General features: G+C 38.1%; 1 protein-coding gene across 12 annotated transcripts in view; it reads left to right on the top strand.

Annotated features, from left to right (window-relative positions):
* CADPS2 (calcium dependent secretion activator 2) overlaps positions 1 to 23,107 on the top strand; it is a 449,851-nt gene that overhangs the window by 157,138 nt on the left and 269,606 nt on the right. For all 12 annotated transcript variants that reach the window (XM_072764916.1, XM_072764924.1, XM_072764914.1 and 9 more), the window contains exon 4: positions 21,378 to 21,458. In XM_072764916.1, the coding sequence (XP_072621017.1) occupies positions 21,378 to 21,458 (81 nt within the window). The remainder of the gene's footprint in view (positions 1 to 21,377; positions 21,459 to 23,107) is intronic.

The following is a 23,107-nucleotide window of genomic DNA, read 5'->3' as shown; positions in this document are numbered from 1 at the left end:
TACTCCAGCTTTCTTTTGACTAGTTAGCCGGTGTCTTTCTCCATTTGTTTACTGTTAACCTATCTGATTCCTTATTTTGTTTTCTTTTGTTTTTTGAAGATTTATTTATTTATTCATGAGAATACACAGAGAGAGAGAGAGAGAGGCAGAGACACAGGCAGAGGGAGAAGCAGGCTCCATGCAGGGGGCCCGACGTGGGACTCGATCCCCGGTCTCTAGGATCACACTCTGAGCTGAAGGTGGCGCCAAACCCCTGAGCCACCTGGGCTGCCCCATGATTCCTTATTTTGAAAGTGGGTTTCTTATAGACAACATAAAATTGCCTCTTGGTTTTCTTTTTAATCCATTCAGACATTCTCTGTCTTTTAATGGCTGTGTTTAGACTATTTATATTTAGAGTAATATAGTTGGTTGAGATTCTACAGTCTTTTTAAGTGTTGGGTCATTTTCTTGCATTTGTCCTTTGTCCTCTTCCCCACCCATTTCTGCCTTCTCACGTTTGAATTGAGCGTTTTATGTGATTCCATTTTGTGGGATTTTCTTTTGATGTGCTACTTGTTTTTTCTTTTTTTGGAGCTTGTTTAGGGGTTGTTTATTGGTGGCTCTAGGGTTTAAAAATCTACATTTTAAAAAGCTCAAGTCCACATTCAGATAACACTCTCAGGCTTCAAGTGTAGTACAGTTGCCCCATAATAGAGAATTTCCAACTCCTCCCTTCCATTGCTTGTGACATTTGTCATTTATTTCAATGATATTTCTGTCCTTCATTACCTGATGTTTTTGTCATCCAGTATATGATTACTATTATTTCTTTAAACAGTTAATATTTAGATACTAAGATTAAGAAAACAAAACAAAAATTTGTATATCTTCCCTTGATCCCTTCTCCTTACACTTTCTTTATATAGACCCAAGTTTCTGACTGCTGTCATTTTCCCTATCTTTCTGAAAAACTTCTTTTAACACCTGTTGCAAGGCAGGATGACTGGCGATGAGTTCCTCAGTTTTTGTTTGAGAAAGTCTGTTTTTCCTTCATATTTAAAGGATAATTTCACTGGATATAGGGTTATCAGTTAGCTTTTTATTCTTTCAGTACTCTGCAGCTTTCACCTCACACCGCTCTTGCTTGTGTGTCTTCTGGTAAGTCTGAAACTCCAGTGTTCTGATTCCTTGTCTCACTTTCCTGGGTTTGAATATGATGTGTCTTGGGATAGGCTCTATGGTTCTCTTGGTTGGCATTCTCTGAGCTTTCTGGATCTGTGGGTTGGTGTCTGTCATTCCATTTGGAAGATTCCTGGCCATGATCACTTCACGTTTTCCTTCTGTCCCATTCTCACCATCTTTTGGTAGTGCAGGAGCATTTGTGTCATTCATCCCCATTTGATATTGTCCCACAATTCTGGGATGTTCTTTTTGTCTGTTTAATTTTTTAGGCTATTTTTTTTCCACTTTGCATTTGAGATTGGGAAGTTTATGTTGACCTTTCTTCAAGTTCACTGATTCTCTCCCTCAAAATCCTCAGGTCTGCTGATGAGCCAGTCAAAGGCTGTCTTCATTTCTGATCTCTAGCATTTTACTTGGAGTCTTAGAGTTCCCATCTCCTTCCTTCCTTTACCCATCTGTTCTTGCATGTTTTTAACTTTTTCCACTAGAGCCCTTAACATATTAGTATAAATTATTTAAATCATTTTTTTTCTTTTTCTTTTTTCTTTTCTCTCTCTTTTTTCTTTTTCTTTCTTTCTTTCTTTTTAAATTATAATATCTCCATCACCAGTAAATCTCATTGGGGTGCTTGCTTTGTCTTTCCAGTCTTTTTCTCTTTTGGTATGTTTTGTCATTTTTGTTAAAAGCCAGAGCTATTATATCAGATAATAAGAACTGAGGTATGTTAGCCTTTAGTTTGAGGATTTACATTAATCTTGACTGGATGTTAGGCTGTGTTTCATGTTTGCTATAATGTTTGTGGGTACAAGACGCTTCAAGTTCTTCTAATGTCCTTGTCTTTGTCTCCTCTTTTGACTTTAGGCTTCCCCAAGTATTTGTCGTCAGTAAGGGTGTCATACAGCTCTGATCTTCTGCTGTTAAACGGGGGCTGTGTTGGTGTTGTGGCAGAGTGTTGGCAAGTAGGTGCTGGTCTCAGATTTTTCGTGGCCTCTGTCTGGGGGCTGTAGCCTGCATGGATGTTTCTGTCCCTCTCTACCATGTGACTTACTCCCTTCCATGCCTGAATCATCCCTAGTCTGTTTTCTTGAAAGCCCTTCCCCCTCCCCTTGTTCACTTAGGGTTTGTTTCTCCCAGTAGAAGAGATTAGAAGGCTGCAAAAGGCTGCAGAGGATAACCTTTTCTCTCTCCAGCTGGGACAATTCCATCCCCCTCTGTTATGTAGAAGAATGTGGGACATTTAACAGTGGCTTTTCTTCTCTTCTTCCTGCAAGTCCACATGGGGATCTTTCTTGGATCCCTATCATGAGAGCTCGGTGGGGTCACTGGAGGTAAAAGCCAGCAGAGTAGGGCAACTACCTTCTGATTTTAGCCCCAGGAGTTTCTAACTCTCTGTACTCAGCTTCTAGTAAATGACCAGTCAAGTAAGTGGTCTAACTCTTTATGGCCTCCACTGACTTCTGCTCCTGGTGTTGTACCACAATTTGGTTTTGATCTCCAGGGTTTGGGTTAGTGGTTTGCCATGCAATCTTAGTTCTCTCACAAGTCCAAGAAAAATCAATTGATTTTCAGTTTGTTGAGCTCTTTATTTTAAGAATGGGAGTGACAACTTCAATCTCTTCACAGGTCTGAGCTCAAATTGCAATTCCTTTTTTTTTTTTTTCTTTCTTTCTTTTTTTTTGGTTCTGAGATTTGAAAAGCTTTTACGGATTATTTTTTGATTGATTGAAAAAAATACAAAAAATCATAAAGGAAGAGTTTTACTATGGAGTAACAATCGTTTTATGAAATCAATGCAGTTATGAAAATGGATGGTTAAGAAAACAGCTGAGATGGTCTTTTTCTTTCTCAAGGGCATATATATCTTATTTGTTCTTCCATTGTCTGTCAACAGAGGTTTGAGAAGAAAAGGTGATAGAAAACACATACAATAGTCTGCTCTTGACCGGCAAGAAATAGTTTAAGAAGAGGAATAGTAGGGGGAGCAGAGAAACGACCTAAAGCTAGCTGAGCGGTTGGAACCTGGCTTCAGATGTAGGGCAGTGAAATTACTCCACATTCCTGGCATCTCAGGAAAGGCTTTGAGACTTACTGTGACTCTTCTGTGGTGGTTTACTCTTAGCTGGTCCCTTGGTTTTTTTGCTGGTAAGTGGTCCCCTAGGAAATCTCAAGGATGTGTGCTTGCTTCAGGCCAGAAGCTCAGGATAGAGAGCTGTTCTGCTAGGATGTGCAGGATGGCAGCAGCCAGATAGTCCCTGGTACTTAAGAAAGAAAAAACCAGAATGTGAAGGGAGCCTTGTCAGAACTGCTGCCTGCTGCCGGCAGGAGCCTAATGGGGTCATAACGGTCATCCCACAACTGTAGGGTCAGTGGAAGGGAAAAGCAGGATGCGGTCTTCTGAAGAAGCAGAGGTGTTTATGTGACTTTTGATTAGTAGAGCCAAGAAGTTATTAATTATCAAAATTAAGGCGTAAAAGTTAAACACTACTGTAGAGGTTATGACAATTAAATTATAAAAATTAGGGATAACTGAAAGAAAAATTATTACATGTTACCTTCCCCAAAAAGGAATAAGAACAATCCACATATTTCATAGATTAGCTGTTGTGCTCTTAAAATTACCTGTCACACTTTGGATTCTTTGATTTCAGAGTAATGTGTCAGTATTGCTCCACATTTACAAAACTAAGTATTAGGTAAAAAAGGAAGGAGTTCCTTCTAAAATGAGCAACATGACAATATAAGAATCTGAAATTGTTAACCATGATTTATTTGAATCAGACTATTAGAGATACAGTAAAGTAACAGGACTAAAGGAAGAACAAACAAAATTTGTTGGTGAAAAGTTTAATTTCAGGATAATTTTAAGGAAGTGTAGTGAATTTCAGGTAAGTATAGTTACAGCTTTAAAGAAACAAAGGTAGTTGATATTAAAGGTATGTATTTTATGATCCTAAGTTAAATAAAAATTCTTTCACATATTTTTAATAAAACACTGCTACTTAAGTGGTACTAGTAATCAGTTGCCTTTGAACAGAAATAGGTTATTAAAGATTATTTAAAAATAATGACAAAGGCTAATACATTGTTTCAAGTCAGTCAGTGAACTCAATCTCTATACTCATGTACAGATACGTATCATAAGAAAGTTCATGCCAAACAGTATATTGAGTGATAGGAACAGAGAGACCAGACCTAGTTATTTGCTAGATTCATTTTAAGAGGAAAGAAAATAATAAAACACCGTTGTAAATGGCACAGGGGTGTAGAGAATTCCTGGCTATATGGTCTTGAGGTTGAAGAGAACACAATATTGGAAGAGTGTCATGAAGACACCAGAGTAAGATGCTAAGAAAGTATTCTGTGAGGAGGGATGAGCACGCGTAGAGTGTCCAAAACAGCATGGCACTGGGGAGTGGCAAGTCTGTGGGTGCTGGGGTATGAGAAGGGGACGGGGCTGTGGTCTGAGATGATAGTGAGCAGATATAGGCTGAGGCGTCGCAAGCTGGAGAGCAACCCAATCCCGCATGACCAAGTGTGCGCGGTGGGGTACGTAGTCCTGTATCAACAGTGACTCTCCGCCTCGTTTATTTGTACTTTAGGAGAATTAGCAACTGAACTTCACAGCTATCTGTATCCTCATCTTTTCTGCCCACGGCCACCTTCATTAATCTTTCATAATCTCATTCCATTAACTGAAGAAAGTACCTCACCTGTATTTGCCCAAGAGTCAAAGCAAAGTTAGCTAAAATCTTCGTCTAAATCTCCCTTCACCGAAATTTCTTGTGTTCTGACGAGTACAAGAATTCTGAGTGATACTACGGAACTATTGAGAATTTTAAGGGATAAGAAGGAATAATTGACAAAATGGTTAAAAAGTAGTGTTCACGGGGGTACCCCGGTCGCTCATTTGGTTGAGCATCTACCCTTGGCTCAGGTCATGATCTCAGTCCTGGGATTGAGCCCCGTGGCAGGCACCCTGGTCAGCGTGAGGGCGGGGGTCTGCTTCTCCTCCTCCCCTCAAGCCCCCTTAATCTGTACACGCTCGCTCTCAAATAAATTGTAAAAAAAAAAAAAAAAAAAAAAAAAGAAAAGAAAAAAGGAATGTTCAGGTTTATGATACCCTTTGTCTAGGAATTTTAGCTTTGGAGTATAAGCACTTTGGGTTTCAGAGTTTTAAGGAAATCAGATCTAGGCAGTGGCTGTGTTTCTTGCCCCCTCACTATGAGTCTTCCCTCAAAGACCTACATCAGGATGTCCAAGGAAAATAGAAGAGGAAGAAACGTGAATGCTCAGGGGCGATTGCTATTTGCCTTTCACTACTGTCCTCTTTCTTTCTCTACAAGAGTAGAATGTGCTTTGATAATACTTTTTATTTAATATAACTTCTCTACTTTGGCAGAAATAAAAGGCACACCCTAGGGAGGCAGTTACATTTCATAACAAAATCATTTTCAAACTAAGAAAATAAAGCTGTAGAAATGACAATTAAGATGTCAAATTTTTCAAATCTGGATAATTTTAAAGCTAAAAACTTTGAAGAAAATATTCAAGTAAATGTCATTAAGTGGCAATTGTTATGTTTCAGGATGCAGCAAGAAGAAGTTTTAGATCTTAATGAGTCAATTCTTATAATACCTGACTTTTTAAATTCTGGAGTTATTTGGAATGGCCCTAATATTTATATATAGGTTCACTTTTTTAAATGAATGTGTCATGGTATAAGTGAGATGACTTTGATTTCATTTAAGTGAAATTTGAATATCTGGTAATACTGAATCAGTTTCTTCTCTAAAAATTGGAAATTTTGTGGATATAATTTTAATACATTAAATCAAATTACATTCTTATCAGTAAGTTTGGCTTCATTTGACTATGCATTATTTTGGTTTTTTACCTTTGGCCTGTATGTAAGAGAACTACATAAGGATACTCCTAAATCAGAGTTCTCCTAAAGTGTTTTGCTTTGCTTCTTCCCAAATATCACTAGATCACAAATATAGGCTACCTTCAGACATTCCTTGCATTTATTTTTAGATTTTTCTTTACCCAGATCTTCCCTATAGAGTGGTATGGGGTATTATGCAGACTTTTCCATCTTTAAGAGAACAGAAATCTTCAGAGATGAGGCATCTTTGTAGTAGTAATAGTGGGGGCGATGGGGAAGTATTTTTGCTAAATATACTTCAAGACCTGTTCTCAACTTTTCATAAAAAGGGATCATATTGGATACCTTGTTTTTAAGTGTAATAAGTAATTGTATCTTTTTCATGATTGTTCATGAAAATATTCGATCAAAATTAAAATGAGATTTAAAAATGTCAGCAGGGAAAATGCAAAAATGACAAGATTTGGTTCTTTGAAAGTATTTGCACGTGGTGAGGAGAACAGATCTATAAAACATGTAACAGTATAGTTAGGAAGTGTGTTACTAAAGGCGTATGTGCGGCGTATTGTAAGCATGTGGATGACAGTGGTTTAACGTAATATTGGGTAGTTTGCGCAGCCTTCTTCAGCGCTCTGCTCTGGCTACACATTAGTAGTATGACCTGAGAAGCTTTAAAAACAACTCAGACCAAGTGAAACCATTTGTGGAAATGGGGCTCATTGTCTATTTTCAAAAAGTCTCATACATTATGCTGATGAAGACACATGGTTTGGTTGGGGAGCCCTGGCCTGAGGGCCCATTGAGGACCCGTAATGCCCCGGTGACCTCAAACCATCCAGCAGCGTGTCCAGGAAGAAGAGCTGACGTGGTAGCACGGAAAACCTAATTTTCATTTGGAGCTTTCGTGAAGCTTCTAAGAAGGCACACATCCCTGAATTTTAGAAGATGGATAGAAATCTAACAGCCGGGTGGAAAATAACATTTTACAGAGGCCCGGGGAGAGTGAAATGTCCTGGAGTCTACTAGGAAGACCTGTCCTGTGTGTGCTGTAGCAGGAGACGAGGCTAACACGAGTCAGGCCTTGAACGTTAAGGGCCTGAACGCTCGTGGGGTGAGCTTGGAAGGAACTGTGACGAGGGAGCGTGGTAGGCTGTCCGTACTGACGGGACCGGAACAGGTTGGGATTCTGGGGGCTCCTCTCTGGGGCCTGCAGGATAGACTGTCCATCACCGGTACCCTGCCTCGCCCACCCTGGGGCACGACCCAGCATTACTGAAACACGGGTGGCTCAGGACTTGCATGTTAGCCCTTCAGGTGATCTCCAGGCCCTGCTCCTCGCCCCACCCGTGGTCCTGTCTTGTTTCTCCATTGCCTGTAAAGTTCCTACACTACTGGATTCGACCTCGGAGTCTGCCTTCACATCCTCTTGGATCCATGCCTCAGAATCCTGCTGGGCTCCCTCCACACCTGGGGACTTTGTCTTGGGTCAGAGCACTGGAACACCCGCTTGTCTGGACAGGGTCAAAGACGGAAGTCTGCGAACTCAGGCAGAGACTGAGAGTCCATGTGGGTCTGTAGACCAACATTTTCTAGAACTTTGAGTGATATGGCCTAGCCCTCTCCCTCTCTTTTTATGGAAAACATAGTATGCTTTAATAGCTATTTTTCCATTTGTTACTGGATATATGATGCAGCATTTGTTAACTGTGGTCTGATGGGGCATCTGGATTAGGGTGTTCTTTCATCATAGTCCTATTGTTTTAGGCTTTCAATATGTGGCATTCCCTGTCCTCAAGGAACAACATTTTGGGACAGAGAAGGGTGGGGGAGAAATCAGGCATTCTGTTTTGTACACGCTGAAAATACTGAATGTCCATGTGGAAATGGCAGGTGGTGGAGTATGCAAATCTGAAATTCCAATGAGTCGTCAGGGTTGGGCATACAGATTTGGAATCATTTAGAGAAAGTTAGTATTTGAAGCCTGGGGACACCATGAGATCATTTTAGGAGAGTCTGGAGATCAGGAAGATACAGGATCCAGGACAGAGTCCCATGGACACCAGGATTTAGAGGCTGCACAAAAGGGACAGAGCCAGTGAGGTAGGAGAAAAACCAGAGTGTGGCATCAGGGAAGCCAAGAGGAGACATGTCAGAGGAGGGTGTTTATGCCACATGCTGCTCAGAGGTCGGGCAAGGTGACAGAGCAGTGATCCTTGAGTCTGTCACGGTACAAGGCACTCTTGACCGTCCTGGAGTCCGTGAAGAGTAGAACCAGGAAGGTAAGAAAACAGAATTAACAGGAAAATCTCTAGGGGATCAACCAGTAGCAAAGAACAATATACATTCAAGGAATCCCTTCTATATAATACTTTGAATCATTTTATTAAATTTGTTGGGTGCTTACCATGTGCCGAGCTCATAGCATCAGACTTTCTTTTTTTTTCCTTTGACTTTTAGAAATGAGTGGCCCAGAAAATGTATCACCTGTTTCTTTTGGTAGACGGTTACACCAACTTCTCTGTTTTTATAATTCACTTTTAGAAAAAGCAATTTGAAAAGGCTGAGGAGAAGGGATTGACACATTCTCACAAAGAGTACCCGGTGATATTTAATGCTTTGAGCTGATTATCAAGTTCATAATATCCTAAATCCTCTTTGCTTTAGACTATAAAAAAATTTCCATTTACCCTAATCATGTTAGAGCAGGGCCAGCTGATCGTTATCTTAGTAAGATTTTCCTTCTGTAATGGCTGGCACTGATTGATTCTGGCTATTTGTTACAAACTTCTAGAAAGGCCTTTATGATGGTTCACTGTTTAAAATGATGTCATTTTCTATTTGTGAGTGTTTCCATGATTCTGATGCAAAGCTCTCCAGATTAATAAGGCTTACATTTCAGTCTGAATCCTCATCAGAGGGTTGTGACTTTGTATACGGTTTGGTGCCAAGAGCAGCAATAGTGTTTGAAAAATATAGATAGGTTCTCCGCCCTGTTTTGAGAAAGGAGATGCTACCATGATTGTTGTACTAAGTTAGATCCCTGGAAAAATACTGCAGTGATTTAAAAAACCACCTCACTCTGTGTATTTTGAGCAGCTCCGCCTTTTACCCTTCTCAGGTAGGTCAGCCCTCTCTTTCCATGCTGCCTCAGTGGAGCCCAGGGCCAACTGATGAGCCTCAAAGTCCTCAGACACAATAGGTTCAAAATGCCATTTTTCTCATCCCCCATATGGTTCTCCTTCCGTTTGTGTTCAGCCTTCTGACTCATAACCGTCAGTCCTTTTCTGTCTTCCAGCCCAGTTACCTGCCCTGCTGTTTCTCCACAATACTGCATCATCTCTTTCATTTCCATGGGCATCGCCGTAGCTCAAGACATCAGTACCTCCCCTATGGGCATGGTGGTCATCTCTCAACTGCTTCCCCCTTCCATCCCTACATATTTTTGTTGCCAGTTCAATATTATTGGAGCATCATCCAGTTCTCATCATGACCCAACTTTGAATAGAAAAAAAGTGCCTCCTGTCTGTCAACAGAATGAAGTTCATACCTCTTAGTGTTCCATCTGGCCCACCTGCCTGGCTCCTTACATACTCCATCCCATATTCCATGTAAACTGAATCACTCCCTGTATTCCCTTGGATTTTAATTTTGTCTCAGGGTATTCTCCTCACTTGGGACTCCCCTTCTTCCTTCAAGACCCAAGAGAAATTCCACTTCCACAAATATTTCCCTGCTCCTGCCCCCAGTCTTTTTTCTTGAATATTGGGGGATGAGGAAAAAAGGGAAGAATTTACAATTACTTATCAGTACCCAAAGGCCTATTATATTTCTACTTTGTATTATATTTATATATAATAAATTCTTCTACTTCATTGTCATGGCTTGAGTACAGGGTATTAATCTTTGTGCCATTAATTTGACAGTATTGTTTAATGTGTTTCCTGTTGTGGGTACTTCTAGATAGTAAGTGACCAAAAGAATGGAAACTGAGTGTGTGACATTGGGAATGATGTGATGCAGTTAACTTGAATCCTGCACTCAGATTGCCTAGCCCCATATTAACTGTGTGACCTTGACCTGGGAAAATTGCTTAAAGCAATCTGTGCTTCAGATTTCCCATCGCTGGAATGGGATAAAGTTATGACCTATCCCATAGGGTTGCTCTGTGGCTTAAATGCCATCGTATTTATAAAAACATGTAGGACAGTCCCTTACATGTAGTAGGTGCTGTGTAAATATAGTCTTAGCCTCGGTGAGGCAAGAGTTCTCATCCGCTCTGACAAAGTTCCTTAATGTTCCTGATACTGTGTTAACCTAATGCTAAACTCTCTCAATTTCAGCCTTATTTAATTATTAATGTGAATGTATACTCAGCTATTTTATTGAGGTGAGTATAGTTAGTAAGTAGTTGCTTGAAAGTATTATTAGTTCATTACTTTTGTAATTCATTACTTTTATCTCCCAGGAGATAAAATGTTAATATCAAATGAAATAGGAAAGATTTCATGATGATTAAAAAATTTGCCATCTACCATTTTAGAGAATATGCATACATTGTCTTCAGGCCACTGAAGTCCCATGGTTTTTATGTTTGAGGCTAAATTCTTAGGTTCTGGGTTTTGAACATTTTGATTGATTATTTAATATAGTTTAGTTCACATATAATAATTTTATATCTAATTAACTTATTCATCTTTTCCCTACTTTTTAGGATTCAAGTGAAAGTGTGGTTTGGGAAATACACTTTTCCCCCCACTTCTATTGAAAAATAATCGACCCATATCTCTATATAAGTTTAAAACGTACAGCATGACAGTTTGATTTACTTAGGTTGTAAAGTGATTACCACATGGGTTTAGGAGCCTCCATCTTCTCATGTACGTGCAATAAAGAACACAATTACTTCCTTGTGATGAGAACTCTTTTAACAACTTTTCCCATCTATTCTGCAGCATCAGCGTATCCTCAGGCTGCATATTACATCCCTGGTGCTTATTTATCTTCAGCCTGGAAGTTTGGACTTTGTGGCCACCTTCCTCCATTTTTCCCTCACTTTTCCCTGCCTGCCTTTGGTAACCACAAGTCTGATCCCTTTCTGGGAGTTTTGTTTTTTTTTCAACTATGAAAAAAAATGTTTTTTAGATTATACACATAAGTGAGATCATACAGTATTTATCTTTCTTTGCCTTATTCTACTTAGCATAATGCCTCCAAGGTCCATACTTACTGTCACAAATGATAGGATTTCCTCTTTTTATGGGTGAATAGTATCCCAGTGTATATATGCACCACAATTTCTTTATCCATTCATCATCAGTGGACATTTATGTTGTTTCCATGTCCTGGCTGTTGTAAATTATGAACATGGGGGTGCAGATAATCTTTTCAAATTTGTGTTTTCATTTCCTTTGGATATATTCCCTGAAGTAGAATTGCTGACCATATGGTGGTTCTATCTTTAATTTTTTGAGGATCTTCCATACTGTTTTCCATAGTGACTGCACCAATTTATAGTCCCCCCAACAGTGCACACAGGTTTCCTTTTCTCCACATTCACGCCAACATTTGTTATCTCTTGTCATTTTGATGATGACCACTGTATAGGAGTAAGGTGATATTTTTGTAGTTTTAATTCGCATTTCCTTAATGACTTGTGAAGTTGAGCACCTTTTCATATCTATTCAAGTCCTTTGTTCATTTTTAAAATACGGGATTTTTTTTTTTTTTTGCTTTTGGTTTATATGAATTCTTTATATATTTTGCGTATTAACCTCTGAACAGTTGTGTATTTTGAAAATATTTCTTCATTCCATAGATTTTCTTTTCAGTTTGCTGATGGTTTCTTTTGCTGAGCAGAAGCTTTTTAGTGTGATATATATAGTTCTACTTGTTTATGTTTGATTTAGTTGCTTTTCCAAAAAAAATCATTACTAAGACCCAGGTCAAGGAGCTTTTATTTCTGTGTTTTCTACTAGGATTTTCATGGTTTCAGGTCTTATATTTAAGTCTTTAACCCACCTTGAGTTAAATTTTGTGAGGGGTGTAAGATATAGGTCTAGTTTCATTCTCTTACACGTGAATATCTAATTATTCTAGCGTCATTTATTAAAGAGATTGTCTCTTCTCCATTGAGTGTTCTTGACTCCCTTGTCAAATATTATTTTTTTATTTTTAAAGATTTTATTTATGTATTCACAAAAGACACAGTGAGAGAGGCAGAGACACAGGCAGAGGGAGAAGCAGGCTCCATGCAGGGAGCCCGATGCAGGACTCAGTCCTGGGTCTCCAGGGTCACGCCCTGGGCTGACGGCGGCGCTAAACTGCTGGGCCCCCCAGGCTGCCCTCTCTTGTCAAATAGTAGTTGAATGTACATAGTTGGGTTTATTTCTGGGTTCTCACATCTGTTCCATGTGTCTTTGTGTATGTTATGATAATACCATACTGTTTGTGGATACTATAGCTCTATAGTATAGCTTGAAATCAGGAAGTGTGATGGCTCCTGCTTCTGTTATTTATCAGGATTTCTTTGACTTTTCTGGGTCTTTTGTGGTTCCATATACATTTCACGTGTTTTTTCTACTTCTGTAAAAAATAAATGCCATTGTAATTTTATAGGGTCTTCCAGTCCATGAACACGGGATACCTTTCCATTTATATGTTTTCTTGATTTCTTTTATCTATCAATGCCTTGTAGTTTTCAGAGTAGTGATCTTTCACCTTTTTAGTAAAATTTTTGCCTAAACATTTTATTGTTTTTGATGCTATTGTTAATGGCGTATTATTTCTTTTTCAGAAAATTTATTGTTAGTGTATAGACATGCTACTGGTTTCTGTATACTAATTTTGTATCCTATAATTACTGAATTCATTGATTAGATCTAAAAGTTTTTGTTTGCGTCATCAGGATTTTCTGAACATGAACCATTTTCTCTATAAATAGACCATAATACTTCTTTGTAGTTCTGATACCTTTTATTTTTCTTGCATGGTTGCTCTAGCTAGGACTTTTAGTATTATCTTGAATAGTGATGCTGAGCGTAGGCACTCTTGTGTTGTTATTCCTGATCTTAGAAAGCTTTTAACCTTTCACCACTGAGAGTGATGTTAGCTGTGGGCTGGTTTATTATATTGAGATAAGTATGTTCCATCTTCCTTCTGGAAAATGCATTTTTAAGACTGTTAGAATTGGGACGCCTGGGTAGCTCAGCGGTTGAGCATCTGCCTTTGGCTCAGGGTGTGACTCCGGGGTCCTGGAATCGAGTCCCACATCAGGCTCCCGCAGGGAGCCTGCTTCTCCCTCTGTGTCTCTTCCTCTCTCTGTGTATCTCATGAATAAATAAATAAAATATTTAAAATAAAAAAAATACGTTAGAATTGTTCTACAAGGATTGTGGCCAAACTGCAATTTCTGAGTCAGGTTTTTTTAATATATAATCTGGAGTATATAATAAGGGAATTCTTTAAATACTCTGCCTCTAGCAGATGTAATGTTACCTGAACATCATATATGCAGTGTGTTTCCCTTGAGGGTATGGGAATAACTTCATTTTCTTATTCCTGTTGTTGCACGAAACTACAAAAAGTTTGTTACAGTGTTGTTGGCTCATTTTCTTGATCAAGAAAAAAAAAGGGAGGGATCGGATTTCATTTTTCTGAGGGAGATTGACTCACAGAAGATGCGTCAGCTTGGAGGGGTTGTTAGGGTCAAAGGACTTTTTAATTCTTTAGATTTAGATTAAAACTGAGACCAGTTATGTGAATTCCACCATTGGAGGTGGATTTGTTTTACTCTTCTTCAATGGGGTAGGGTGAACTGACAAAGATCATATACTGCAATTTGAAGTAGAGGTCATAAATAATCTGAAGTTTAGCAATAAAAGGAAACTATAAAAGATCATCAGATAGTACCTGCTTTATTATTAAAGGATTGGGTAGATAATTTCAGATTGAGATTGATCGAGACAATAAAGGTAAGTTAAGAATGTTCTAGGCAAAAGAAACACAAGCAAAATGCATGACTGGGAAAATGTAACATCTTTGTAAACATTAAACAAAACTAATTTGTATGAATATGGAATTATCCAAGACAATGGAATAAAATTTCGGAGGTCCTGAATACTAGGCTAAGGTGCTCAGGTATCATTCCTTTTATTCGTATTCACATGCTAATTTAATCCCTCATCTCCTTTCTTTTTCTTTTCCTCCCTCCCTTCTCTGAGATTGTAGCCTGATCTAGGGTAGTAGGAATGATATGTAGAAGTAGGGAGCCTTGCTGAAGAGAGGATGATAAAGAACAGGTTCACTTTTAGCTTGAGGGCATTGTGGGTACCTGAAAGGAAAGGCCTTGCCTTCAGTTGGAGAGCTGGAACTCAAGAGGAAGACTAGTGGTATGTATGGACTTATGACACTGTTTTGAGAAATAGCTGGAGATATTCTGATGTCCAGAATAGCCAAGGGTGTGTGTGTGTGTGTGTGTGTGTGTGTGTGTGTGTGTGTGTTTAGGCATGTGGAGTGGGGAGGCAGCACAGAAAACAGAGCAGAGATCATCAGAGCTAGTAGGGTAGAGTTAGGCTCTATTTTTATGATAAAGTGTGGTTCGAGTAATAAAGTAGAGAATTAACACAACTTACTGATGAAGTAAATGTAACACTTAAAGCTTTTGATCAGTGGTTTTACGTTCTCTTGCAAAATCCATATATATTTGGTCCAACACTGGGCCACTAGAAAGCTATATGATATTGGGTTGGTTGGAGTGTTCTTTTGCAGTCAGTGTTAGGTTTGTGCCAGTTACTTCTCATGATATATTATCTGTAAATAACTAGATTTATAGATAATATAAATACAGTGGACCAGCATATCAATTAATCTCAGGGAAAACACCAAGTTTATATAACAAATCCTAGTCTATTTTCATTTTTCATACTAAAGAATAAAGATGAATATTACAAGAAAATAACAGGATATAATGTGTTTGAAAAGAGGTATGCCATAATTGGAGTATGATATCAGAGAAAAAACTAATTTCTTCAGTGGGAGAAAGGAGGACATAATTGAGTAGGGTCAGCACATATGAAGGCGTCATTATGGAAAAACAGCTATTAATTCCTTTTTTTAGTGATTTGACAATGTTAATACAGTTATCCTGGTTCTAGAGAATAGATTAATGAGAGAGGGTAATGATGCTAAACAGTGCTGTGAAAAGTGCTTTTTATAAATGATCTTTTTTTTTAAGATATGAGCAAATTTAATGAATTCAAGTATTTGATATTTGTAGTTTTTAAAGCATTGGAAGAATGATATCACAAGTTAAATGGAGGTGTTGGGTGAAACTTAGTAAAGTTATTTTTATGCTGTTTAAAATTTTCATAGCTGTGAGAAGGTTGGGGTCTACACAGGCTTTGGGTCTTACAGAGGGAAATTTGTTGATCCCTGTGGCCTCATGGAGTTTGTTTCCAATGAAATGAGAGGAATGTGTCAAGGAAAGTCTAGCGTTGGAGATTTGCCAGTGAAGACCAGTAGACTGCTGCATCAGGTCAGCATTTTCTCTACTCTAAGTCCATTTTTTTTTTTTTTTAGTATTTCCATTTTTGCAAATCCATCCTGTTGCCAACCAGCCAGGAAACACGTCTTCTATCGCTAAGTTCTTTTTTTTTTTTTTTTAAGATTTTATTTATTTATTCATGATAGAGAGAGAGAGAGAGAGAGAGAGAGAGAGAGAGGCAGAGATACAGGCAGAGGGAGAAGCAGGCTCCATGCAGGGAGCCTGACGTGGGATTCGATCCCGGGTCTCCAGGATCGCACCCTGGGCCAAAGGCAGGCGCCAAACTGCTGTGCCACCCAGGGATCCCTATCGCTAAGTTCTTACAGCACTTGATCAGTAGCTTTCTTGTGGCAATTATATCCTGTTTTGTGTACTGTTTTCACTATTTTTGATATACAGTATGAACTCCTGGAATGTCCCTACTTTTGTTGTAGCTACTGAAGAGCCTTCACAGTGATTGCTGTGTGGTAGGTGTAAGAAAGAATAAATAGAGTAACTGTGGACCATTGCCAACACTGTTAAGAGCCTAAGTGTCCCTTTACAAAGATTTAATGAATCTCTGTAAGGGGTAAACTTGATGATGTGCAGGTCTGAGGTGACCTCCTTCCATGGTTTATGTTTTAAGAGACCCATAGCCTCTTCTAGAAGAAATAGAGGCTTCTTGAAAGTTTCCCTATAGCAGGTTCTTTACCTCTTTCGAGTTAGGGAGTTGGCACTCCTTTGAGCTATGAAATTCAAACCATTCCTCAAAGGAAAAAATGCGTAACTCTACAAAATGTTGCTCACAACTTGAGTGATTCAGACTCCCAAAGGTCCAGGTTAAGAATTCCCTAGCCTAGAGAATTTTAAATGTGGAAACCATATAATCCTTGTGTAAAGAACAGGAGGAAAATAAAAGTATGTTACTGTATTAAATATTTGTCAAGACAGTGAAATATTTTCATCATTGAAGTGGCCATTGATTTTTGAATATGGTAATCAATTTTGAAGTGGTAATTTAAATTTATAATTTTCAATTGATAATTGAAAATCCTTTGCGTAATAGATACTAGAGGAATTGCAGAGAATAAAGATACCTTTGGGCACCTGTTATGGTCCTGGCCATTGATTGATTCTTTTTAAAAAGACCTGAAAAGTATTCTGTGACAGAGGATTCTGAATATGGAAACAATACTTTTTTTGTAATGAACAGAAGGAAAATAAAAGTACATTTTCTGTACTAAATACTTGCCAGTTCAGAAAAATACCTTGGTAATTGAAGCAGTAATTTATTTTGAAGTGGTAATTGATATTGATAATTTTCCATTGATAATTAAAAACTCTCTATGTAATAGGTACTAGGGGCATTGCAGAGAATAAAGATACATTTGGGCATCTGTTATGGTCAGGGTTGAATGACTCTCTTTATAAGACCTGGAAAATATTCTAATCCAGGAAAGGACATCTGTGAGGTAAGTAATATATTGTCACAAAGTGTTGAAATCAAGAATTAAAAGAAAATGAAATTAAAAATGAAGTTGTCCTCATAGAGTGATGCTTGTGTCCGGACCCTGCCATGAACTCTAGAGTCCACTTATCCCATTTTCTTTATCTTATAACCCAAATCAAGTACTGGAGACAGATGTGTTACCCAGCATTTTAAAATCTGATGTCTCACATCTATAAACCATCTGTATAAGCTTTTCTTCTTTTCTTTTCTCTTTCTTCCTTCCTTCCTTCCTTCCTTCCTTCCTTCCTTCCTTCCTTCCTTCCTTCCAAGGGAGGTGGAGAAACTGGTGTAAAAACCCAAGTTTTCTGGAGAGTTCAGAAAAGAAAAAGCATTATTTTCACCATAATCTTATGTACAGCTGTTCTTATGGAAAGAGGTATGCTTGAAGTGGTCAGGAAAACCCTCCACCACAAAAAAAGTAGAGCCCTGCCTGAGACATCAGAGTACCTGAATTCTATTCAACTTAAATAATGTGATCTAGGCTTCACATGACTGTGGATTGGTTGGATATGGGCTGTGAGGGATAAGAAAGGTTCAAGATGACACCTAGGTTTTGGTCTTGGGCAGCTGGGTTGAATAGATATGCTATTTATAGGACATGGCATTATTCATGGAAGGAATGATTGGGGAGCTAGAAGTCAGGATTGCATTTTGGGGCTTGTTAATTTTCATGGAAATTAAAACAGTGATAAGCAGTTGGAAATGTAACTCAACATTTTGTGAAGGGTTGGAGCTATAGATGCATTGTCAATGAGTAGATGCTGTTTGTGGCCATGTACTTTGAAGAAATCACCCCTGTGGTAACATGTGGATTAAAAGTTCGAGGCCCCCATCCAATATTTACAAACGTTAACCTCCCATGGGTGCACATCTCCAGTTTCACAATGGAAATTAGAAGAAAATCCATTTGCCTTATTAGAATTTATTTTTAAACATTGTGAAAAGCAGTACATTATTAATAAAACTAACCAACTGAGGGTTGGCTGAAGGGAGGTGGATGTGGTTATAAAAGAGCAATATAGAGTATTGAAACTGCACTGTTGGGGGCACCTGGGTGGCTCAGTTGGTTGGGTGTCCCACTCTTGGTTTAGGCATGGGTCATGACCTCAAGGTCCCGCGTCGTTGGGCTTCGTGCTCAGTGGGGAGTGTGCCTGATGACTCTCTCCCTCTGTCCCTCCCCTCACTCACGTATGCTCACGCTCACCTCTTTGACGATAGTGGTGAATATATGAATTTAGATAAATGATAGGTTAATACCAATGAGTAAGCATAAAACCGAGAAAATCTGGGTAAGATGGCTAATTATATCCAAGTCTGTATCCTGGTTGTGATCTAATAGGACAGCTTTTGTAAGATGCTGCCATTGGAGGAGACTAGCAGTGTATAACGGGCACGATTCCTTATAACTGCACGTGAAACTAATTGCCATTGACACATCACCTTTTAAGGAAATGAAATCATCTTAAGCTTTCAGTTAATTAAAAAAAAGTAATAAATGCTCAGGAAAATAAGGGGTGCCTGGGTGGTATCATGGATTAAGTGTCTACTCTTGGTTTTGGCTCAGGTGGTGATGCTCAGGGTCCTGACATTGAGCCCTGTGTCCAGCTATGTGCTCAGAGGAATCCGATAGAGATTCTCTCTCCCTCTTCTTCTTCCTCTACTGCTTATTTATGTACACACATAGTCTCTCTAAAATAATAAATAAATCCCCCCAAAATAAATGAAACATTAATATTTTTACATGTTAAAAAAAAAGTTAACTGATTTACTTCTTTCAATTCTATCTAGTGTTACATGACAGAAAGATAAAAGAAATTCGTTGTCTTTACTATATTAGCTCTTCCTTTTTTTTGTAATGTGTTTGGAAGTATGCAGTTCTGGTTTCACAGAATGACACCAGTAGTCACCAAAATTAGTAAGCTTTTAATCTCTGACAATTTTAAGAGAAGGCTATTAAAAGGTCATGTGGTAGAGCGATGCTCTGTTTTTCTCTGCCTACATTTTTTCAGACAAATGCAGTTAGGGTATTAATATTTTTTAGAAGTAGTAGAAAACTGTCTCTTATAAAGAAAATACTTGCAAAACCCAGGAGCAAGTCAAATAATTTCACTCAAAATTAAGAGCTGTTAATACAAAGATAGAAATATCTGAAGATGTTAAATAGAATTTTGTGAAGTTTGAAGAACTATGACCTTTTATTTGAAGATGTTAAATATTATTCCTTGGTGAAATTAGAACTCTTTACTTGCAAGTAACCATTTTAATTTTTCTGTGGAAAGATATTTATCAGAATTTAAGCAAATATGAGAACATATTCCATATTCCATTTGAAATAATGTAGTTACAAGCTCTTACACATAATTTTTGCTTTTAGGACCTTGATTTCAGTTTCCTAGAGCAGACACGCTACACATTTTTTAACCATTTTGTTAGTTTTTAGTGTAAATCATTTGACTTTGGGCACAATGAAGAGAAACTTTGTTTCTTTGACTTTGCATCCTATTAATGAAATTGCATTTGTTCTATAGATGACATAGAAAATTATTTACCAGCAATTTAGTTTAAGAAAATTTTGGCTGGAGGCAGCTGGATAGCTTAGTTGGTTAAACATCTGCCTTGGGCTCAGGTCTTGAACCCAGGGTCCCAGGATGGAGCCCTCTCCCCACCCCCTCGCTCATGCATGCTACTAGCTCACCCTCAAATCTTTTTTTAAAAAAATCTTTACTATTTTTAAACTTGTTTTGAAATGAATTTAATTTCTTAAATCTACCTGGAAACATTTTTCTAGGAAGATAACAGCAGATCTGTTTCTTTAATGAGTAATATCAGACTTCCTATGTCCCTCTAAGCTGTTGTTTGTGCTGGAGACATAGTGTTCTTTCTAAAATCCCATTTAAAAATTTTCCAGGAATCCCTGTGGTTGAGGAACCGACTCCAGACTCTCCAACATGGCTGTGAAGAGTGTTTATGAAGTAGCTAGCCTCTTTCCAGCCCCACTTCCCATGAACCTTCCCCTGCCCCCCAGTATCCATCATTTTCACAACTATTAACCTCACCTCCAAACTCTTGGTGCTCTCTTACTGGAACATCTTCCCCTTTTCTTGACTCTCTATATGCGTCCTGACAACAGCATCCTGTTGACCTGCGTTGACCCTACTCATCTTTTTCAGGCATTTTTTTTTTTTTTAAAGCTGCTTTAAGGAATGTAATCTGGTCAGTTTGTAGTTCTTCAGCAAATAGAAAAGTCAATCCTTATTCTCCTGTGTGTTCAATGTTGTATTCAATACTAATCCAGGCTTCAGGTGGACCTGAAGTTGTATGGTGTGTTCCAGGTTTCTAAATGATGGAAGTAGGAAAGGAGAAGCAATTAAAGTCGAGAGGAGTGTCTGTAGCTCACCCAGTGCCTCTCACTGGCTCATAGGACTGCCTCGAATTAGCACATTTTATAATGAACTAACACAGGAAATGGATTGTGGATAATTAGGGAAAAAGGGAATCATGAGGAAAAGTTTAAAGAAACTGTATAAGAAAAGGATTATTTCACTGGATAAGTGAAAGTCATTTTCCATGTAAATAACTTTAAAATTGATGATTCACATTTTTCTTGCTTTCAGTCAAATTTAGCACAGGAGAATGGAATTCTAATGTGGTGCCAATCTGTAAGAGAGTGGAAGAGTTTCTTGGCTTTGTGAGTCTATTGATACTGGAATGAGGAGAATATGAAGATTTAAATGGTTGGAAGTTCTTATCTGTCAATCAAATGGTAGCTTCACGGTTTAGCACCAACTTGTTATAAAAATGAAGGGAATATTTTTTTTTGAAGGGATTATTTTTTGAAAGGACAAAGAAGTAAAGCATGACTCAGTATCTCACCACTCTGGAAATTTGAAAGCACAAAATAAGATATTTATCTCTAGAACTACTTAGGACTGACCTTCACAAAGACAGAAGGATGGGCTGAATAAGCTTAAGGACAATTTAATGTAATTTCAATGAAACAAGGACTTCCTGGTTTAGAGTTGTTGTGGACAGGTTGGACAAGAAATTATCATAATTAGATTTTGGGTAAACTGAGCAATTAACCTTAGCAATTTAATAACTTCTTTTGTGAACAAAACCAAAATGAAAAGTGCCTAAGAAATTTAACTGGACTGCCAATCTAATTAAATGCCATTCTGTGTTCTCAATAGGTAGCTGAGAGAATTTATTAAAAACAAAAATTGAGTCCTTAAGTCTTTGCTTTAATCTGTAGGTCACTGTCATTAAGTAATCACATATGTGTTATTTCTTTCTTAAAGCTGGATAATGCAGATGAACAAGCAGCCCAGATCAGAAGGGAACTTGATGGTCGTTTGCAATTGGCAGAGAAAATGGCAAAGGTAAATTATTAACTTTGACAAACTGTATCTCTTTTCTTTTTACTCCTATTTCTGTGAGCTGAAAAAGTTCTGTATAGATGGTATCAGTTTATCATCTTCTCTGTGTGCATACTTATTAGGCCCAAATATCTGAGTGCATAGTATGTAAATGGAGCATATTACCTGTTTTACATATCCTTCCTGATACACAGGACATGTTTAAATTCAGTAACTTAGTAGATTATTATGAAAGCAATGCCTAAATTTCGCAAAAGACCAGATTTAGAAGAATTTTAATACTGTGCTTAATGTAACCTAATCAGGGAAGTGAAACATTGTCCGTGCAAAATCAGAGTCCAAGATATTGAACATGGTGCTTGGCATGTTGTGGAGTCAACTAATATCTGAATGGGTGAAAAATCTAACTTGAAGTTTGTAGTAAAAGAGTCTCACAGGTAGTGTGTTCAATATGATTTTATTCATGCAGTTGCTGTGTTTCTATGTAACAGGAGTAAGTTCAAACAAAAACCATTAATTTCTTTTTAATACTTAAGATTTCTTAGAGGATAAGAAACTTCAGCATCATTCTTTAGTAAATTGATGTATTAATTTATTAATAGTAAAAGAAAACTTAGTTTTTCCTAATAGATCTGTAATACGGTGTTTTGTTTTTCCTTTTTTCCCTTCTGCTAATCAAAACTTTGAATATTTGGAGATAAACTCTTCCTTTAGCATCCTCCATCTTTTCAAAGAATCCTCCCTATTGAGTTTTCTTCATTTCTTTAAGATTTAGGTATAATGTGCTCAGTAAAACCTACAGATATTTAGTTTACAGCTCAGTGAGTGAATGTGTACATGATCCGTGTTAACCACCTCCCAAATCAAGATAGTGGACTTTTCCAGCACTTGAGAAGAAGATACATCCCATGCTGATTTTAACAAGTGAAATGTTTTTGTTTTTGCAAAGAAAAGTACATTTATGAATAATGTGTAAGAGTTAAGAATGCTAATTCTGTGTTATCTAAAAGTCTATTAAAAAGTAGGGAAATTGTTGAGAAGTTGGAGATAAACAGGGAAGTTGAGAAAATTAAGACAATTTGGGTAGCAGAAGTGACAGTAAGTTGTAAGAACCAAGCCAGAGACAGACTACAGGGAGTCTCCACATGTTTGAAAACATAGGATGCTGTAAATAGGGGCTAAAGAGGTGCATTCATACAAAGGACAGTGGTTAAAAGGGCAACATGCCTCGTTACTATCCTCGGGATATCTGGAGAGGTAATACATCATTTTGAAGACTCAAATGTCTAGTTCATAGGATGGAAATCAAGAAGGTGAAGGCTATTTGGAAGCTTTAGAGAGAAAAACCCCCAAAACCTTTAGCTGAATTGGAAAACTGGCTGGAAAGCCATTAGCTTTTCTTGAAGACCTGAAACTGGGGTGTTCCAGACTCTGCAGGGCAGGACTCTGGACCTGTGATCCACATTTGTAGATTGCCTCGGTGTATGTAGATATGGGTACACTGAGCCTGTGCATATGGTCATGAGTTGGATTTGCTTCTCTAGGGGCCTGGCTGGAGATGTGATGCTTTAGAATGAAGTGTAGATCAATTTCTAGAGGGGTATGAAACAGGAGGGAGAGCCTTGTGTATCTCATGTTTATGCTTGGGAGGA

This window comes from Vulpes vulpes, chromosome 7 (genome assembly GCF_048418805.1).
Source record: "Vulpes vulpes isolate BD-2025 chromosome 7, VulVul3, whole genome shotgun sequence".
Classification (NCBI taxonomy): Eukaryota; Metazoa; Chordata; class Mammalia; order Carnivora; family Canidae; genus Vulpes; species Vulpes vulpes.
The sequence above is the reverse complement of the archived record's forward strand: the minus strand, read 5'-3'. Positions and strand labels throughout refer to the sequence as shown.